The sequence below is a fragment of the Elaeis guineensis genome, chromosome 13 (genome assembly GCF_000442705.2).
Source record: "Elaeis guineensis isolate ETL-2024a chromosome 13, EG11, whole genome shotgun sequence".
Classification (NCBI taxonomy): domain Eukaryota; kingdom Viridiplantae; phylum Streptophyta; class Magnoliopsida; order Arecales; family Arecaceae; genus Elaeis; species Elaeis guineensis.
In genome coordinates this window covers 71239534-71262246 of record NC_026005.2, presented here as the reverse complement: position 1 = coordinate 71262246, position 22713 = coordinate 71239534, and the positions used below count along the sequence as shown (strand labels likewise).

At 32.9% G+C, this 22713-nt stretch overlaps 2 protein-coding genes across 2 annotated transcripts; both read right to left on the bottom strand.

The window, feature by feature from the left end:
• Positions 1-308: 308 nt before the first annotated feature.
• On the bottom strand, positions 309-6738 carry LOC105055979 (biotin carboxyl carrier protein of acetyl-CoA carboxylase, chloroplastic). The gene is made up of 7 exons (XM_073247437.1): positions 6377-6738; positions 2753-2819; positions 2510-2676; positions 1671-1995; positions 1319-1390; positions 786-851; positions 309-693 (listed from the first exon to the last, which is right to left on the bottom strand). The coding sequence occupies exons 1-7, from the start codon at positions 6508-6510 to the stop codon at positions 670-672; spliced, it is 855 nt and encodes a 284-aa protein (XP_073103538.1). The 5' UTR covers positions 6511-6738; the 3' UTR covers positions 309-669.
• A 1668-nt stretch (positions 6739-8406) lies between these two features.
• LOC140853172 (uncharacterized) lies at positions 8407-14707 on the bottom strand. Its single transcript, XM_073247259.1, is given in 7 exon segments — positions 8407-10070; positions 10223-10588; positions 10591-11430; positions 13288-13470; positions 13473-13928; positions 13931-14211; positions 14307-14707. Coding segments are annotated over 7 exon segments (4176 nt in total). The 5' UTR covers positions 14693-14707.
• Between the last annotated feature and the right edge of the window lie 8006 nt (positions 14708-22713).

The following is a 22713-nucleotide window of genomic DNA, read 5'->3' as shown; positions in this document are numbered from 1 at the left end:
TTCCCTTCATCCTGAAAATCTTGCAAAAAAGGAAATCCAATTAGAAGGTGATTTATGGCATCACAAAAATCTTAGTATTGATTAGTCCTTGCGAGGATGACATTTAACAGAAAGGATCAGGAACTGGTTTAGAGCACAACCTATTGTGATCACAGTAGGTTGCTTGGGCCCCAGAAGCATTAAGCACCTCACCAACATAAAACAGATCTTGAAAAGTAAACCAGCAGCTCAATTGAATTGGACTTGTAAAAATTTAAACTCATCGCACAATCACATCTTGAACATCACTATCCCGCCTATTCACTTCATAGATCAAAACTTCATTTCATTAACTGAAAGGTATGTTCTAACTAACGCATCATGCCTCATCCACTATGGGTACAAAATCAGAGTTACAACAAGCTCCACCAGTCTTATGAGTTCCAAGAAAAAGATTCATCCACAGAAAATTGCAATATAGCATCAGAGTGCAACAGGCCAAAATTAACAAAATATACCCCAGCAACTTGCACCATCTACCTTTACCCATCAACTTATTCTCCAGATGAAATAAATACTTGCCAACCATAAACGACAGATGATAAATTAGACAAGTATAAAAGATAATCTGCCTAATAAACTTCATCCATAGGTTCTTCCCCGAGCTACTCAAACCTGGTATTTAATCCTTCAGGGCTGAATTATAAGTAAGGGCTGCAAAAGATAGAGGATAAGAATTTCAGATAGAGGAAAAGAAAATGTAAAGGGTCAAGCATTTAGAAAGGAAAGTGCATGAGTAAATGTACCGTATCAACGCTAACCGGTTTTCCATCCTCTGCGAGTATGTCAACTACTGTCCCTGATTGATCAGCCTGCATAATGAAAAGGTTAAATGGGCCATGTATCCACGTATTTGATTATGAAGCATGCCTCTAAATCTGCATGTGCTTCATGGGACTTGAATTTTATTTTCTTGAGTTAAGACCTCCCTCTATTTCTCGAGAAGGTTTTAAGTCCATTGCTTCCACTATATAAACTATGTCATGCGGTTAATCCTTAATGTTTTCACATTAAGAATAGGGCAATTATACACATTTACTCATACTGTGGCTTTCTTTTTCTTAAGAATAATCCTTCTAACACTAAAAAAAGAAACAAAATATGATAGAGTGCTCTCTCCGATAAGAGTTTTAGCTGAGAATGCATCTATACCATAACCATTAAATGCAAACTATCAAATGGCAATAACTACATCTAGACACTCAAGAAATAGAAATAATACGAATTTTTGCATTATTGTATGGATTGGACAGAGAGTGGTTGGGGACTGGAATATCACCTCAATCTCATTCATCAATTTCATGGCCTCAATGATGCAAACCACCTGGCCTTTCTGCACCTTATCTCCAACCTATGTAATAGATACAGGTTAGTTGGTAACAGTGTGCAAAAGCACAATTGCAAAGTCCAGAAGCTCAATCACAATATTCGATGCACCATTTCCATGCACCATTGCCACAGCAAAGGATACACATTACAGAAAGAAATATGCATAAGCCTGACATACTAAGTTCGTGGATGCAGGCATATATTTATGTAAGCTACAAGTAGGCATCTTATGTGGCATACTACATACGAAGTGCAGAATTTAACAAACATGACAGAAGAAAGAGAATTGGATGAAGGATTACCTTCACAAATGGTGGCTCCCCCGGTGCTGGGCATCGGTAAAATGTTCCAGCCATTGGGCATTTGAGGGGAGCAAGAGATGATTTGCTCCCTCCCTTTGTAGCAGGAGGAAGAGCTGGTGCTTGGGTCGCTGGAGATGGACTTGCAGCTGCAGGAGGTGGAGCTGCATGCGAAACTGGAGGTTGAGGTAGGAGGACAGCTTGTGGAGATTGCATCATTACAGGAGCAACAGGAGCTGGCTGTGGTATAGCTTCCTTTTTCCTTATTATGAGTTCAAAATCCTTCCGTTTCAGCTGCAATTCTGTTATATCTTTTGAATCCACCAACCTGCGCAGAGAAGGAAAGAAATATTTACAACAACATCGACAGCTTACATCTGAGCAAAAAATATATACATCCCATGCTAATAGCCTATCAAAACCAATTAGCAGGGGTTTTCCTGTGGTAAGCTCTCGCTGCGCCTGATTGATAGTTTGTTGTGGGTACTCAAAACTGGATTCAAAAATCAAGGCCTTAGGGCTGGTAAGAGTTTGCCACAGTGAGTTGTGTTCCAATGGCAGTTATCACTGGTTCAAATTTATTGTGATATAAAGTTGCATGACTGCCACATCTTTACTAATTGAGACTGCAAATTTTCATATCTTTCAAATTCCTAGTGCTCTTTACTTGAAGTGGTAGTCTCCAGCAAATTCTCTACCTACTCCTTTTCCTTCTTTTTATCTTTCCCTATCTACCATAATTTTTAAACTAGTCTACAACAGTCTATTTGATATGGAACAAGATAAATCCTGAATTTTCTCCATTTTTATGGAAAAACAGCAAAATAGATTGAAAATCTTACTTAACAAGTTTGGAAGCTTCAGCAATATATGCAGATATCATGGAATCTTGTACTGCAGCTTGACTAGCAGATTCCTCCCGACAAGCAGCTTCTTCATCTTTTGATGATAAATCTCCTGGCTTGATTGATGCCATTGGGGAAGAACTTGCAGAGCTCTCAACAGCAACCTTATAAGAAGAATCTGATTATAAAGAAGGAAAACTATGTTTTATAATATGAAATTCAAATTTTATAAGTAGATACCTCCTGAACCTGGGCCTTCAAAATGAGTGAGTGACTCCTATTAGATCCCTGCAGAAGAATTATAAACCTAGTAATATAATAAAATCAAAAAAAAGCAGGTAAAGAAACCTTCAGAAAAAAGAAAGTCTCAGAGTTACATAAAGGGGGAACAATACTAGAAACTGAAAAGTTGGCACAAGTCAATCCCTGAATTCAGTCAGTCTAACAGGCAATATATGCAAAACTTAATTACACTATAACACAATGGTTTAGAAGAAGGTAATCAGAAACAGCCATAACTCCCAAGACATGAAGAGGCATCAAATTGGGCCAAGTACTATAAATCAAGCATTGCTTGGGCAGAAACAATTGGCCAGATGATATAATGGTTCTATTCCTTTTAAACTAAACTAAGTGCCCGCCTTATGACTTGTACCTCAAAAATGAGCAATACCATATATCAGATTTTGCTTGCTTTCATCTTACGCTAGAATATTCTGATGACTAGGGAAAAACCAAAGGGTTTACAGCCTAGCTGTGTGAACTTCAATTGCATGACTAATAAGCTAACTTTTCCTTGTCCCCAACTTGTCTTCTAGGATTTTGGCAAGCCCCTCACCGACTCAAACATGTATCAACCAGGAACCAACGAAATTTACAAAAGATCAATGATGGATAAGAGATTCACTGAAATTTCTTGAACTTAGCAGACCCAGGTTGCAATCTTAAACTTCAATTCCTAAAGCTGATGAAACATGGATGAATAAAGCATACATACAAGGGTTCAAAGGTTTTCTTTGGATCATTCAATATAATGTCAAGCTTTGCCTTAGACTGACGGAACAAAGCTAAGAAGTAGGTTGAATGGAAAAAGGAACAGGACAAGGGCAGTCGTTGCTTGGTGAGAAGGCTGCTGGTTCAGGGGTAGGGTACATATAGCAAATGACGCTTCTAGTACATAAATTTTGTGGATAAACTACAAAAATTGATGTAGCTTAGATTCTGAATTTTTTATTTTTAACTTTTGGGTTTTATTTTCAGTTCATTTGATCTATTAAGTCTTTTATTTGAGCCTCTTATTAAGAGGAGAATAGATTTTCTATTCCAAGGATTATCTAATTTAATTTAGGTCTATTTTGGTGAGTTTTTGAGTCATATTTTCAGCAGGAATGTTGGTTGAACTGGAAAGCTTAAAAAAAAAAAAAAATTCAGGCTGTGACTTGAAAGGATTTTGATGCTCTTTTTTTTTTGGGGGGGTGGGGTCTAATAGAGTTGAAAATTTTACTGTTTTAGGAAATCTTCTCATTGTTCTCTATGCTAGGCAAGTGAAAGAAGAGCCATAGTTCTCCTAGGAGACCATTTCGGGAGTATCAGTGCAGTCTATGGCTATAAAAAGAGAGGAGTTTGCTGTGACCAATTTCAGCCTTTGCAGAAAATATTCTCTGATTTTTTTCTTCTCCCGGCCTCTATCTTCTTCCACTTTATTGATGCAGAATTGATTTACAACCTCCTGGAGCATCATTCTGTTTGTTTTGCTAAAATAATCAGCAGAGCATACAGAAAATCAGAGCAGAAACTAAGTTTTCTGATCTAGGCTTTCTGTGGAAGGTTCAATCAAGGACAATTCCACACAAGTTTATAACACTGCAGCAGCAGTATAAATGTATGGCAGCAATATAGCATTCATATTTAATTGGTTTTTGCTCAATGCCATCATATGGATCTTGCATTATTAATAAAATACAAAAAAAATATACTCAACATGCATCCACCCCTTGTTTCCATATTTATGGAAACACACAAGAACACAACAAAGACATAAGCACAACTATGAAATGGAAAAAACACAACCTTAACACATATATCTAAAGCATATTCTACTAATGAAATCATATTAGCATATTGAGATTGTGGAGCAATCTTATCATATGTTTCTACCTCCATTGCAGACATTTGAATAAACCGTAATAGAATCAATTGTAAAAACAGAAGAATAGGCAAAAATGTGAAAATTATAGCTGAAAAAAGAAAATCCAGATGCAACTGCATGCAAATCTACATGAATGTAGATATTCACCTTGACAATGCAATTCAAGCCTCAAGTTGCTGGTTAATGCACTTTTGGAATTAGCTTGATAAACATGAAATACTAAAATGCAGCCATTTTTTTTTTATTCTCCCCTGTTCGACAGTAAGTTGCAAAGAGAAAGCATGCAAAGTAGCAACCCCAAATAGCAAGTGAGTTCTCAGGATATCAGCACATATTGTAGTCACATGTTTTGACTCGCTTGGGGATTTTGAGATATAGCCCTTGACCATGAATTTAAATTCCTTCCCCCTCCTGTTTGCATCAAACTTGCACTCCACAAATCTAAATTCAAATTCCCCTGCTTTTTTAACTACTTAATCTTATCACAGCAATCCCCTAAGCATTAGATATGAGAACAATATACAAGAAACCGTAATCTTTTATCATCATCATCATCATCATCATTATTATTCTGTTAAACAAAAGTCTTATTCATTCAAATCTTAGGGAGAAAATTGTGTCAGTCACCTCCAGTTGGGGAGCTTCACTCATGAGGAAGATAACACAGTACCAGACCAAGCGTACAAGAAATATAGCACAACACCTCAGTTTGCAAATCAATGAGCTGCTTAATAAGGCTCCCTAAGTGTGCGATAAAAAGCATAATCTCCAAAGAATAAACAATTAGTCAATCTTCTGACAAGCATAAAGTAATACTACTTTACATCTGACCCTTGGCTAGACCTGCATAACCACAAATTATCAGGTCATAAATTTGGAGAGTTTGCTTCTACACAGAGACAAAGAACTTTGAGAACAACTAAGGAAAGAGAAGAAAGGGGAGAAAGTAAAGTCTAAGCACCATAGGGAACGAAAACGAAATCCGATTTCGGTAAGACTTGATCTGAATTGTAGTTTTAAGCCATTTATATTAAATTTGGGTGATTGTGTTCACATAAAATGTCGATCTTCTAATGCAAAATTTTTGAATGCAATACTGTTAACTTATATAAAGTTACATGAATATTAATTTTCATTTCTGAACTCTCTCAAACAGATTTTTGTTGTATCCTTGTATACTCTACTCTCTCCCAATATATAAAACGAAAGGATCCTCCCCCCATCCCCACCTACCCGGAAGAAAAAAAATCAAGAAATTAAACGTTCAAAGGACGGAAAAAATCGAATTTTTGTTCCAATCTAGCAGATACAATCAGACACATCCGGCACATCTCAATTTACATAAACTAACTTCAAAGGTTAATCATCAGCTTTGTTAGAATGCTCAAGACCGCAAAATCCCAACAAAATCAAATCATGATCCAAACAATGGCATAAATAACAAGCTCAACAATGACCATTCCATAACCATCAAACAAATTTTACGAACTTTTCTCCGTCCTTCATTAAACGTCATAGTCACCAAATATTAATAAAATTCAATACCAAAATAAAATACATACACTAACAATCCATCAGATAGCTCAAGAATCCTAAAAAACATCTAGAAGACCAATCTTTCATCCATTTCTCTCAAGTCTTAACCATAGCAGAAGAGCCAAATGAAACGGAGCGCCAGGCCAAAGTAACCGAGACAAAGAACTGACCTTCAGCACGTAAACCGGGCGGATCCGGCGAGCAGAGGTGTCCGGGGCTTGGAAACCGAGACCATTGGTCTCGGCTGGTGACGCCACGCGCCATGTGGAGCGACCACGGAGCACTTAGGGCAGGGAACAGAGATCGACGCCATGGCACTGGAGCTCCAAGATCGAAGAAGAGGGACCGAAACCCTAGCTCTCGAGGAGGAGGTGAGATCGAAAACAAGCGATAGGAGAGGAGGAGTTAAGAAGGAGAAGATGGCGGAGAGATCGAAGAAGAGGAGAGGAGGGTGGATGATGAAATCTCCGTCTTCCGTTCGATGGCACCGAGAGAGCGAGGAACAGGTCCCAGAGAAGGGACCCGCTTGCTCTGCGCTGTTATTTTACTGACCTCCTACAAAAATGGATGCTAAAGTAAATATAAATTATTCTGGAATAAGATCGCATCTTTTTACTGTCACATTTTATATAAATACTAGATATAAATTATTCTGAAACTTTGTTTTACTTTAGATGTTATATAAATTTAATAATTTTATAATTATTTATACATAATTTATTATTTTTTAATAAATTTTATTTATATATATTAAATTTAAAATATAAAAATAAAGAATAATAGATAGATATATATAAAATAAAGAATACACATAGATTTTAAAAGAATGTGAATTAGTTTTTAATAAATGGTATTTGTTAGAATAAAATAAACAGTTCAACTTTTGTTGATGTTGAATATTTTTTTGTCAATATCATACAAAAATTTTTTTAAAAATAAAATTTTTTATGGCATATCCTTGCAAATATTATCAAAGACATCACCTATATCTTTTAATCTTAAAGACTAAATGACAAATAAAGGAAAGAAATTAAGATAGGTATCAAATCAACTTATCTGATAAAAGAATACATAGCATGTAAGTATGTTAGGCAAAGAAATGCTATTGAATTTTGGCATTTTACGAGTTATCTATTTCCTAACCAATAATGCATGAAAGAAATTTCAGTTTATAGTAAAAGACTTTAGGAATAACCTATAAATGGAATTTCTTAACTCTAATGCATACGGTACATGACTGAATTTATGATCTGCATTCTATTCTAGTGGCCGCCACCACTAAGTTGAGTGAGAATTGCTAAGAATTCTAGAGAAAAAATCTAGATTAGAGACTTGAAAAATCATATTTTCTCTCCTATTTTTATAGATAAGGCTATAACAGAACATTGCTCAAGAAGGTCATTACCAGTTAATGGACTACCAAAATAGATCTTTGGAAAGAAGGTCCATATGTAGCTTTATGCTTCACAGTACAAACTTACACAAAAAATAGGTAAGAAGAAATTTTTGTTCATGCTAATTAGAAAAAAAAAAGCTGAGCAATTTGAATACATTGCACTATTTTTACATTGCATTACATTCAATTTCTACTTCCTTTCTCATATTTAGGTAGTTCAATAAGAAACTGGACCCATTATCTTTGAATTATTTTGCACAAAAATATTATTGGAAAAGCAATTACAGTCATTTAGAAAACTATTATAGTGAAAACTGTAAAGCCTTTTAATTTTCCAACTTGATAATAACTAACTCCTGATCATCATCCTGCATAGTTGTTAGCATACACGCATTAGAAAAATTAAAAAATTTCTCTTTCTGAAGTTATATAAAAACAATAATAAAGTTTCAACATACTCTTTTATGCTATATTACAGGGTTGTCAACGGTACACAATAAGTCAGTAGTTACCTTATTGAAAGCAGCTAAACTTTCGATTGGAAGATACTACATGAAACAATAAAATAGTAGACCAAGTTAAATCAAGCAAGATGGTATGAATTTAGCTTTAAGAATTTGAAACAAAAAAAATTGAGGTGAAGCATAAAGATTTTTTTACTATGATGATGAATATTTTCATCATATGCCAGTATTTATAAACATTAGAAGAACGCACCTGCAAATAAATACTAAAGAAAGTGTTTATTAGAAATTATTACATACTCAACTAAGTACTGAAAACATATTAGTAGAGATGTCAGAAAATACTTACCTATCTCAAATTTTGGAAGACTTCTTTATACACTACATTAGTTGTATTACATGAAATCTTTCCTTCATTGTCACAGATTAATATTTTTAAACCACTTTGACTTCTAACTCGGGAAATTGCAACATAAAGCTGACCATGGCTAAAGACAGGTCTTCTAAGATATAATCCAACATGAGAAAGAGATTGATCTTGACTTTTATTGATGGTCATAGCAAATGAAACTGTCAAGGGATATTGTCTACGTTGAAATTTAAAAGGTAATCTTGAGTCTGATGGAGTTAAAGTTATGCGAGCAATGAAGACCTTTTGTCCTATATTACTGTCAGAAATAACTTTGGCCTCAACTACATGAGTGCCTAATTGAGTGATCATCAATCTGGTGCCATTACACAATCCAGAAAATTGGTCTATATTTCTTAACAACATTACAGGAACCCCACATTTGAGCTTTAAACAATGAGTTGGAAGACCGGAACATTTAATACTATTCAAGAATTCAGGTGTGTGAATATCATCAGGGGTATTATGATTTTCATCTATTTTGCAAATGGTGTCAGAACTTAAATATGTTCTTTCCTCACCAGGAACCAACGTAAGCATAAATTCATTGACCAAGTCCACAATATCATGAGTGGGAGCAAGTATTGCTCTTTCTTGCAAATAGTTTGGATCCTTCATCTTCTCCAAAAAAGATGGATATGTGCTTTCTACAATGGCTGCAAGTGGATTATTTGACTTTTTTATCAAAAGATCATCCGAAATTTCAATGACTGCTTCACCATCATTAGGCCCACCAACTAACCCATCTCCAATACTCAGTATCCAGTCTGAAAATTCTTTTATTTCATTTGAATCAGAATTAAAATCATCTGTTTGGAGCCTCATATTTTTAGTTAAAGTCAGCACCTTACAAAAAGACCAAAGATACGATGAGTTGATGGTGGCGAGTATAATATCCTGACTGCTACCTTTAGGAATGACAGGGAGAATTTGTCTGAAGTCACCTCCAAGCATAATAATTTTACCCCCAAAAGGCTGTTCCAAACTATTTGGATTAGTGAATCTGAGAATATCTCTTAAAGTTCTGTCTAAGGCTTCAAAACAATATTTGTGAATCATAGGAGCTTCATCCCAGATAATAAGCTTAGTCTTAGCTATCAATTCAGCCAATGGACTTCCTTGTCTAATATTGCAAGTTAAGTCTTCATTTGCATTCAAAGGGATCCCAAATCTGGAGTGTGCCGTTCTCCCTCCAGGAAGAAGTAGAGATACTATTCCACTTGATGCTACTGTGAGCACGATCTCACCTTTTGATCGTAAAGCAGCAGATAGAGTTTTTCAAATAAATATTTTTCCAGTGCCACCATAACCATAAATAAAGAAAATCCCACATTTATTTCTAGCAACAGCATTCATAATCGTGTCATAGATTTCTTTTTGTTCAGTTGTAAGACTAGAAATAAGCTTTTTGTGCTCTTCAACCAAAGATAGTTTATCATAACGAAGCTCATCATGAATAAGCCAATTCTGAGCAACTGAAAGGATCATCTCATCTGGAAAAGGCATTGGAGGATAATCACGAAGACTTTTACCACTACTTTGAAGAAATTTTTCAATATCCGCAAGTGCATAATTTTTTAATTCATCATCACTCAAATGCAAAACTGAAATAGTAAAAGAACACATTTTCTTTTAGATAATATGGCAACAGCATTAAGTTTTTTTTTCCTATAACCATATAATCACAGCAATAAAAATACAAAGTAAATTTTTTAAGTAATCAAAATGATAAACGAAAAAATAGATAATGCCATACTGTCATGATGTAGAAGAGTCCTTTGCCTCTGAAGGATGTCTTCCGTTAAGTATTGCCAACTATTTTCCCAAATGAATTCAGGCCTTGATAAAGAATTTAACAATAATAACATTGCAAAGAGTCTTCTCAAGTAATTTGCAGTACCCCAAAAACTTGTCTCTGCTATGCCATCAATATATTCTTTGTCATCATCAAGCAAGCCTAATGCATAGCAAGCCTCTTTAAATGAAGGATATCTAACACCATTGATAGTCCTTATATCTTCAAAACACGTGGCACCTCTTACTATATTAAGTAAGATTCTCTCATAGTACATATCTCTACTTCCAGGAGGGACATAAAATACTCTACCAATAGAGAACCCACTTTTCTTGGAGTCCATTGAAGCTCAGATTGTTTCCATACAAATTTAGTAAGAAATTCTGCATAAGTCAAATCTCTTGCTTCCGGATACTTTTTATTGGCCTCCATCCATGCCAAAAATATTGATTGATTGATTCCAGATTTGTTTAGAACAGAATCAATTGGATCCTTATCACCAAATACAACCATTTGCTCATCTGGTAGATGAAAGGATAGCCGTTCAACAGGAGGATCTCTATAATTGATATCAAAGCCAAAAATCCTCCAAGCAGCTTCGCATGGAGATATGTACCTACAATCATAGTACATACTTATTTCATCTGCTTCTTCTTGATTTTTAGGACTTCGATAAAAAGCTGCAATAACACGATCATAGCCTTTGTTAATATATTTGAAAAGATATTTTATTGATCTTGACTGATTGCACCATTCAACATTGATATGTGCATGATACTTCAATAGAAGATATGGATTATATGGAACAACATATCTATTGTCAAGAATAACACCATTCTTTTCCACAGTTCTATCATTATCCCTTCTTCTGTAAAGAGGATATCCTTCTTCATCAATAGATGTGTAGCCTTTGAACTGTTTAGGAAAATATTTCGAACATCTTCCATCCTTCATACATGGGGAACGTGGATTGGAAGCACCACAAAGACCATAGATCATAAAATTATTCACAAGTTCATATAGCTTTGGATAAAACTCTTGGTCAGGTATCTCAGCTAATATGATTTTATTGATATCTTCACCAGTAGGATATTTATCCTCAGCATACAGAAAAACTAAAATATGAGCATGTGGCAAACCACGCTTTTGAAATTCAATAGTGTATATCACTACAAATTAACAAAAATTACCTTCATCAAATATAATGATATATATGTGCATCTTAATGAATTTATCTAAGTTGGATTATGTATTATACAATATGCATGAATGTTAGACTAATGAAGATTTAAATGTATATGATCTATAAGTTACAACTAATCAATAATTAAAAAAAAAATTAGAGAAATACAACATGAATGCATATTTACAATTCAAAGACTATTGAAAAAATTCATAAATTTGTCTAATAAACTGGATGTTGGAAAAAATACATGTAAATATAATAAATACATCAGGGTAGCCAACTCACTGGTTCTGACCTTTTGGTGGATGAAATAGTTTATGAACAACTCATCAAGTACAGATCAAAGTATTAGATATTGCAGGGTAGGCATAAAAATTATTCTATTGCTTCTTTAGATTCATAGTAATCAAATTAGTAAGAATGGAATTCCAGTTATGTTGCATTATATGTGAATCAAACTTGTACTTTGGTCGTATTTTTATTTTTTAGTTTTTATCTGATTTTATACTTTATTCTTTGTTGTTGTTAGTAATTAGATTTGGTACAATGTCTAGTGAGTTTTCTGTTGTTCTAATTGTTTAAATGAAATATGGTTGGTCTTTGGATGGTTATACATGATAGTTTAATTAAACACTTAAAACTTATGGTGAGTTCAATGTGTTAATCAAATTTGTTTATATCATATTGGGAAGGCAATAAAATCTAAGAGTTTAAAATTATTAGTATATTTAGTATAATGGTTGAGTAATGGTACTAACCTTACCAGAGCTTTAGATATCATGGGAAGGCAGAATAGTTATTTTTCTGTGTTACTTTGATCTTTTAGTTTTAGCTTTTATTGTTTCATCAAACTTATTATTGATGAATTTAGCTGTATCAGACAACTTGGTGTTTTAAATATATCTTCTATTTGATCTTGGTTGAATATTATTTACAAACTGAAAGACACAGATGATTTATTTTAGAATTTTTCCTTTTCATCAGTAATCCCAAACCATTGCTCTTTTTTCTCAATCCAGAAAATGATTTTATAGAGAGAAGAGAATGTCAAAGAAGAATAAGGGGTTGTTTAGAAAATAATTACTTTGGGTTTTAGTCTTTTTCTATATTTAGGTAAGCGTAAGTTGTTTGTATGTGGGGTTTGGAATGGGAAGTTTTATGTGCCCATTTTCTCTACTCATTCACTATTCATGAGTCAGTAGCTCATCATTTTTTTTTTTTAAAGAAATAAAAGTAGATAGAGAGAAGATAATATTTTCTTCTTTACACAGTAGGTATTTCTTTTGTTAAATTTCAAACATTATGATCAAACCTTATCCTTGCCGCTAAAGAATGAACCAAAAAAAAAATATTATTGTTCACAAATTTACTTCTCACCTTTTCAACCAAGTGTTTACTTATTTAAATTTTTCAAATATATTTCTGTAAAATACTAACTAATAAACAACTGCAAAAGTTGTAGAAATGCAATAAAAACTTACAGTTGCCATAGCTTTACAGTTCAAAAAATACATGAAAAAAAAAAAAGAATGGTAAACAAAAATATTGGTCCCATTGAGGTCTGAGAACGGGATACTTAGTCCCATTGATTTGGAGACGTTGGATTGGGGGCACAAAACACACAAATACTTCACAGAAGAATATGATCTCTAACATGTAAATAAGGTTTATTCATTATATTTCTTTCATTTTGGAAATAGAAAGCATTCAGATTTTATTTTAATTTTGGATTAATCTAATCATGAATGTATATAAAGAATTCAAATACTTTAGAAAAAAAATGTAAATAGTAGTATAAAGTAGATGTTGGAGAAAACATGTATAAAGAAGTTAGATGTACCAGCTTTAGCTCTTCCAAAAATATTTTTTTGCTTCAAATCTTTGATAAACTGATCAAGTTTAATCTTGAAGACCCTACAAAGAATGTCTGGACGATCAGCAGGTTTAAGGCCTTTATGCTGAACAAATCTGAGAACCTCTAACCAGTTTGGATTACATGTAAATGTAATAAATAGATCCGGTAGCCAGCCCACTTGCATATAGCTATGGCATCTTGATAGTTTTGGATCATGTATCGAGCACCACCAGTAAATGATGAAGGAAGTATTACACGTTTACCTCTTGAAGAAGGATTTGTTTCTCCTCTCAAAATAGCTTCTGTAAGTCCTTTGTACATATCTGCTCTCAAATTATTTTGATGAGTCCGATTGTATTTCAACCTCGATGATTCAATCATTGTATAGGCATCAATCAAAAACTGATGAAATAACCTCTTAGAATACAATATAGTAGGAGCTTCATTCTTCCTATCCTGAATTCTGTAGGCAAAAAACTCTCTCATAGATAATTTTATCCTCTTTCTGGAAGAACCACTATCTGAATCTCGAAATTGAATATTCTCATTATAACCATCCTCCCCATAAGAGAATAGCAAGGGGTACTGTAAGCCAAGATAAGCAGGATTCAATTCAGTGATTCGTTCAATAATCCAGATTGTGTCTCAACTATAATGTCTCTATCACCAGCTGAGCTTTCAAAATCTCCAACAATTAGTGCAGCTACTTCAGATATAGTGGGAATATTATATCTCCTTCCATCACGGCCCCTTTTTTCGATGAGCCGTAGTTTAACATTGGACTCGTCTTTCTCTTGATACCTATCTCTAACCATCCTGAATGATTTGGTCAGTACATTGTACTCATCAAGCATATCTTTCAAATCAGTAACAATTTCAGCATGCAATGAATTTGAATCACCATCCGAACTACTTCATACAAAAAATAGAATATATTATTAGGTTCAAATACATAATTATGATAAAAAGAGTATCAAATCCTATATTCTTAAAAAGGTACGTACCTCATAGTCTTCATTCTATTTGACACCTCATTTTTAGTATCATATATGTATAGTTGAGCAAATTTAGGAGATGATCCTGGAGTAGGCAGTAAACTTCCAATCATATGGTAATTTTGGCCACTTAATTTAAAGACAGGGGGACCATTTCCATCATTCATACTTTTATCAATTTTTCCCCCCATTGATGTGAAAGAGAACATCATATTGTATGATCGAATATTCTTCATAAACTGGTTGCTCTTATCATCTTGATTTTGCATAAGAGCCCTCAAAGTTTCAGGTGGATCTCGTAACAAAGGAAGCTGAACTTTTTCTTGTATACAGCATAGTGAAAACTTTGATTTTTTTGCATTATAATGCTTCATTATTCTTTCTTCATACCACATCAATACACCGCAAAATTCACATTCCCGTTCCGAATCTCCAATGTCCCAATATTCTGTTTGTTTATTAAATGAATAATTATAATCTCAGATGATATATAATGATTTATTTGTAAATAAAGTCAGTTAATGTGACAACAATGACATACCTTCATTTTGAATAGCAGTATAGTCGATTTCACCACTGGCTGTTTCTTCAAATTGTTTATTATCATTATGTCCTACATTGTCACCAGTATGATTACTTCCTATATATTAAAACAATGATGAATTTATTATGGAAAGTGATGAACTATGACTAAAGAAGTAAAAGAAATTATGAAAGAAATGGTTGGTCAATGGTGAATAAAGTTATAAATAAATAAGCAAGGGTGTTAAAGTTATTACCCACTGCATCTTGTACTACACCATTGGTGTTATTCCTATCTTCAATATTATTACTTTCACCTACATACAGAAAAATTATCACATTAACCTTTGACTAATGAGAAGACAATGTTATTCAAAGTGATTGATAAACTTGTGATAATGAGCCACTTGGGCATAGCTTACGTATGGAATATCACTCAATCAAAGAATAATCTCATAAGAAACTTACAGATTTAACTGACGTTAACAATAATGTTATTGAGAAATACTCAAATAAGAAAATTTTTGTGTTTACCATTTGAAACATCGCTCAAAGGAGTCCTCCATCTCTTCACTGATGTCAGTTTTGGATTGCAATTGTAAATAGATAAATTTTATGTTCCTTGACTTGTATAGTTTTCATTCTCTGATCACATATAGAATTATATTTACGTAAATTTTCAGATGCTTTATTGTCATAAAGCATGAACATATAGAAACATGTTTACCTTGAAATGTAGATGTTGTTCGCATAGTTTCTCACTCCTGATCATTGTCCTCACTATATGGAATATAATGTATTAATTATTAGGCTATCCCAAAAATAATGATAACAATAAAAAAATATGAAGGTATAAATTCAATTTGCAAGGCTCATTGCCCTAACGAACCCATTTTATTTCATCTATCAAGATAAATAGTTTTTAATACAAAAAAGAAAAGGATTATGGCAAACACTAAAAATAAAAGTAAAAGAAGTGATGAAAATCAGTTATGAAATATAGATTGGCAGATTTGAGATAAATAAAATACATCAACCAATGAATAAAAGATAAATTTTGATTATTTTATTAGCCATGCATTTTGTAAGAAAAAAAAATTTCTACCATTTCTCCACCACCCTAGAAATATCCCTCTGTAAAGTCTTGCATAAGCAATCAATATCGAGTGACTTTAGAGAAGTTAGAGAAATTGAAGCACAAAAAATCTATTGGTGATGATGTAGTTGAAAAGTGTTCTTGCACTTGCTTTGCTCATGTTGTTGGTGCTACAGCTTTCAACAACAAAGAGTCAAACCTATTGTGAAGTTAAGTGTTCTCAAGACTATCTGAACTGCTCGAGTTATTGGGTTGGATGTGAGACTAATATGGAGTGCTACACCATATGTATTAAAAATTATAATTCCCACCAGCTTTTTCTGATAGCCATTCAGTACTGCAAACTGGGTTGCTCCATTCATCTTTGTAAGAAATTTTGCAATGGTAACCCTATTTTCCAATCATATTTTTGTTTATTTTTTCTCTATAAGTTAATTTGAAGTATTTCTTACATATTTTTAACTTTCAAATAAGGTAGATAAAGAGAATAAAAAAATATGTAATAGAAGAATACTTAAACAAATACTGCAATGCTCAAAATAGCTTTAACATGGTTGGCAATCCTAATGTTGCAGTTTCCTAATGCTAGTTAATTTTTTTTTATTCTTCAATCTATGTTTCTAGTACTTCTAAATAAATCTTTCATGGATTTATCCATTTTCATGGCAAATTTGGTTGATCCTTCAAATCAATCCTCGCTGGGCTAGTGTGTGTATGTGTGTGTGTGTGTGTTTTTTTTTTTTTAACTCTCCTTTTGTGTGATGTTTATAAATAAATCTTCTCTTAATCTATCCACTGTGGTGGCAACTATTTTGTTATTATATCTCAAATCTGTCAATCTATATACTATAAATCTTGGCCAAATCTTATAGTATGTATCTTTCTTCTATAGTATGTATCTAAATAAATCTCCTCTTGTCATTGTTTGATTTATAGTCAATAGTCATGAAATAATCTTTTGCCTTGAGTAATGCTAACTGTGTTAATGCTATTGATTCCATATGTAACGTGAGTCCCTACACAGCAATGCAACCAAAAAGATATTATTAAAGTAATATGCTAAATTTAAATTTTGTACTTTATAACTGCAAAATAAGAATGATAAAAAAAGATTTAGATAATAGATTCTTAATACCAGGTAAAGATAAATCAATATCATTGATATCCAGATTCAGATTATGAACATTATTATTTTTTTTTCCATTTCAAAAATATCTCTTAAATTATCCCCATTAGATTTGATAGTATGTAGCATCCTTCTTTTTTTAATAATGTGCTTTTCAGAATTCATCGGAGGACTACTTTGTTTGAATAAATTATCTTTCGAGGAAAGTAGAGTTCCAAAAACTTGCTGACCATTCATTTGATTTGAATTCTGAACATTGGCATCCATCAATGATTGAGAAGACAATGTTGAAGCAGCCATCCTGTTCAAAATCACACTCGATGCACATGTTGTAGATGGTAGATGGTGGTTATGTATTTTCACGATTGCATTCTCTAAAGATTTATTTTCGACTCCTTTGAATTTAATGGTACAATTGACTTCATTTGTGAAAGAAGAATAAACTGTATGCGTTAAAATATTCACAGATGTTAATAAGATTAACAATAATATTTTTGAAGAATAATAACATGAGAAAGTTTTTATGATTACCATTTATAACATCATTCAAAGGAATCCTTGATCTAATAACTGATGTCAGACCTGGACTGTAATTGAAAATAGATAAATTTTTTATTCCTTGACTTGAAGGATATCCAATATCTGAATACATATAGAATTACATTTCAGTAGATATTCAGATACTTTATTGTCATAAAGCATAAAAATATAGAAATGTGACTACCATGAAACCCTGATGCTGCTCGCATACGTTTCTCGCTCCTAATCATTGCCCTCCTTAACCTTCTTTCTTTCAGACTAATATGCTCTATTAATGGATTTTCTATGATATCTGCTAGACTCATAAAGTTTTCATTCATTAATACAATCAGACAAATAAAGTCTCAGATTCTCAAGGATCTCATCCAGCAGAAAATGTTTGTGATAAAAAATATGAAATCAATTAAACTATTTTATAAAAGCCTATACATGAAGGTGTGGGGTGATTGCTTTTTAGGTCATGCATCTACAATTAAGTTTTAGATATGAAAATGACCGAATTTGAACATAGATCTGAATTTCTGTTGCAGTTATTCACTCTATATTGGAATACTTTGATCATAGATAAGAATTTTCCATACATTTGTTTGTAACATAGATATTCTTTTCTTATTAGAAAAATACAAAAGAATAGAGAAAAAAGGAGAATGTACACATACAATAAAAGAAACAAACTTACCTGAAGAGTTCTATGAAGGTACTCTGTCATAAGCATGAGCAATAGAAATGAAGCATCAGAGAAGAAAAGACACAATACATTGAGTGTTATGTTTTAAATGTTAACTAATTGCTAAAGGTGAAGGTGAAGATGAAGAGTCTTGCTTTTAATGTTTATAAACATGATAGTTATTAGGCTGCTAAAATAGAAACAATATAAGCATATTAACGTGTGATCTTATGACCATCTCATTGGAATCTTAAAACTGTCCATTTACTATCACAATAGTTTCTGATATTGAAATTATATTGTACCATTAATTCAATTAAAATAAGTAGCTGATGGTTAGTATTAACCAAAAAAAGTTATAATTTCAAAAATGGTGAACATTAAATTTTGCGATAATAAATGGACAGGAGAGATATAGATGAGCATATATTATGGCAATTAAGAGTATGGTTACGTATCAATGGAGGAGTCTGAATTGATGTGAAGGAGATGAAGAGTTGCATGGGTTGGTGTGCACAAAGAAGCTTATTCTTGCATGAAAAACCAAGTGCTGCTATTATTAGTTGCATGGGTTGGTGTGCTTTCACAACGGAGTTCCAAGTAGAGGGAGAATATATCTATATAGAAAATTCGTCAGAAGTGAAAAGGATCAGAGCCCATTACCATCTCTGTCTTCAAGTGAAGGAGCAATGGCTTTTCTCACTCATAGGTTCTTTGCTCTCCTAATTTGTGTTGGTTTATTTCTCACCCGTTCAACCATAAGAACCATTTCAATGCTATTAGTCTCATCAGGATTAATATAGTTTGGCACAGTCCACAATCGTATTACCCTGACCTTGATCCTCCATTCTTTTTTATTGGAATTAATGTCAGCGACATAGTTCACATTTCTAGCCATTTTCTAACTTCCTGAAGTATTGATAATAGATATATCGCATTAATTAGCAAATATTAATAACCAAATGATACATACTTTGGACACAAGATAGATGATTAGTAAACAATAAATAGAATCGAAAAAAACTATTAGATTCTCCACTGCTGATAGATCATCACAAAAAATGTTTCAACAGCCTAATCTATTAAAATATTATCTACCCATTTCTTTACAATACAATACTACATCAAGACAACAGCAGAAAATCCAAGCTGGGAAGTACCCAAATTTTTACCTAGTCCGTCGAAAAACCCAAGCTTGAAAGAGTTTCAATGGCGATTGAACCCTCAAATGTGCACCAGCCACAACCCAGAACTTCTAGCAACCTTTGATTCCACTTCCTTCCATTTAAATACCATATTGGCTATGAACACCGACTTTCAGTGGCAATAAAGAAAAGCAGATTCTCGAAGTTGTTATTATTCAAGCCACAACAGTCAATTTGCTTGGGTATAAAGAACTTGAGCGCTTCGTTTTCCCAGCTGGATGTGTAATTAAATCCCAGCTGGATTTCAATTGACCACATGATGACTTTTGGCATTTTCAATACAGATTTAGGTGGGATAAATTTTCACCAGAGACTGCCACGTGTAAAACTCCACCAGCCGGTTCTACTTTTATATATTATATAAAACACCAATGTTCTCACTCATAGGTTCTTTGCTTTCCTAATTTGTGTTGGTCTCTTGGCCATGGAACTAAGGATGGTCCCTAGCCTTGGAAGAACAGAGATTGTCCACAGGCTGAGTCCAGAGCATAAGCTAGTAGCAAAGAAGCCACACATCCTTAAGAACATTGGTGTTGCAAACTTGATTAGTTCAGCAAACCACCGGGCTTCTTGCCTTGTCAAAATTGAGGATGATAGGTAGTTGTCAAGGTTTTATATGTTTAACATTTGTGTTAGTTATTTACATAGAGTGTGAAGTAAATGAATTAAGATTAAATAAGATAAAATAAAGTATAAAAAAAACTCTAACCATTCTTTGAGCTTTATCTTTTTTCCTGATGATGTTTGAAGTTCTAGCATGACTGTCAGATGAATCAACAAATAGTCATTCAAATTTTGAATCAGGAGAACATTATTCTTCTTTTTTTGCTTTTTATTTAATATACTTTATGGTACCATTAATTTGCTTTTGGAGATAATTGAAACTTACTACTATTACTGGTTAATGTGCCTGATAGCAAGTGTATAATTCAGTTGATCACAATAATTAGAGCTTTTGAACTTGTATCCTGTATCAATTATTTGATAATATGAAGCATACCACAAATATGCAATAGATGCTCATATGAGCTTACTCAGAATAAAATACCCATTCTTTTAACCATAAACATGCTTAATAATCATTAGTTATCTTAAAATATTCAAAAACATCAAATATTCAAGAAAATCCCAACAGAAACACCTATGATTCTGCACATTTTTTGATAATAGAGCTAGACAAAACAAAATATTTCCAGCATTATTCCTTCTCTTGCTTGATTTTCTTCATTTTTTTATTGCTTGAGAGTTGTGCAGATAGATCTTCATCATCGATGCTTTCATTTACTCTTTCAGATCGATATCTTATTTGGAGATGTCACTTCTGTTTCGGATGAAACCGACTCCTGTTGATAATGACGATAGAATTCACTTCACTCGTTTGATTAATAAAAAATAATTAAATTAAAAAAAAAAGATAAAGCAAGTTTTATGACAATAAGCTGTAAGGTTAAAGGATTCATCACCTTCAGATTATCAGCAACTTTGTTAGATGTAACATCTAAGTTTTCCATCAGTTGTTCACCATAATCCTACAATTTTCATGTTAATTAGTAAAATTTATGGTCTAATCCATATTAGGAGAACTAATTTATGATGTGTCAAAGTCAAAACCTGTTCAGGCTGAGAAGTTGCAATGAATCTGTCAATCAATTTCAGATTATCTATTATCTTGACAACTGGATAAATTATTCTTCTTTTTCTGCTTTCTGTTTAATATACTTTATGGTACCATTAATTTATTTTTGGAGATAATTGAAACTTACTATTATTACTGGTTAATGTGCCTGATAGCAAGTGCATAATTCAGTTGATCACAATAATTAGAGCTTTTGAACTTGTGTCCTGTATCAATTATTTGATAATATGAAGCATACCACAAATATGCAATAGATGCTCATATGAGCTTACTCAGAATAAAATACCCATTCTTTTAACCATAAACATGCTTAATAATTATTAGTTGTCTTAAAATATTCAAAAACATCAAATATTCAAGAAAATTCCAACAGAAACACCTATGATTCTGCACATTTTTTGATAATAGAGCTAGATAAAACAAAATATTTCCAGCATTATTCTTTCTCTTGCTTGATTTTCTTCATTTTTTTGTTGCTTGAGAGTTGTGCAGATAGATCTTCATCACCGATGCTTTCATTTACACTTTCAATAGACAGATGCTTCATCGATATCTTATTTGGAGATGTCACTTCTGTTTCGGATGAAACCGACTCCTGTTGATAATGATGATAGGATTCACTTCACTCGTTTGATTAATAAAAAATAATTAAATTAAAAAAAAAAGATAAAGCAAGTTTTATGACAATAAGCTGTAAGGTTAAAAGATTCATCAGCTTCAGATTATCAGCAACTTTGTTAGATGTAACATCTAAGTTTTCTATCAGTTGTTCACCATAGTCCTACAATTCTCATGTTAATTAGTAAAATTTATGGTCTAATCCATATTAGGAGAACTAATTTATGATGTGTCAAAGTCAAAACCTGTTCAGATTGAGAAGTTGCAATGAATCTGTTAATCAATTCCAGATTATCTATTATCTTGACAACTGGATAAATTTGCCAACGATCCTTCATCTCAATGTTAGATTGCTTAATCTGAATCTTGAACAATAATTTTTTTTTCAGCATTTCATTTAGCTCTGAAGGATAAGTGTCATCAAGTCCATCCTAAATAGCATGTAGGTAAGAAAAAATCATTACATATTTTTGGCAATTTTAAGATTCATTGAATAGATGTATATTAAGCTGGTGCAAAAATAGGCAGTAAATATTACCTCTACTATCCTATCTCTAATTTCAGAAGCAGTCTTTCCTAGAAATTGCACAGCTTCACGATCAAATATTAGAAATGAAGTGGTGCCAGTCTCATCACCCACTTTCACTGGAACTTTGAACCTACAACATAAGATTTTACATAAAACATAATATGAATAAAAGTTATATATGTATAATAGATTAACACATGAAGAAGCATCTTACTTTGCGACACCAGAGGGATAAAACTTATCACACTTCTCGCAAAAAAACCTTCCACCAGCTTGTTCCAATTTTTTGAGGCATCTTCTACAGGAATTGTAATACCAGCCAAACTTTGTATCTATTGCCATTATCGTTACCAAGGTGACACATGTGCAAGGCTGTAGAAGAAAAAAACTCCCAAAGCATATTTATTTGTTGTTTAGTATGCAAAAAAAAAAAATCGACAGCAATAGTTATCCATTACATGAAAGTAAAGAGTTATT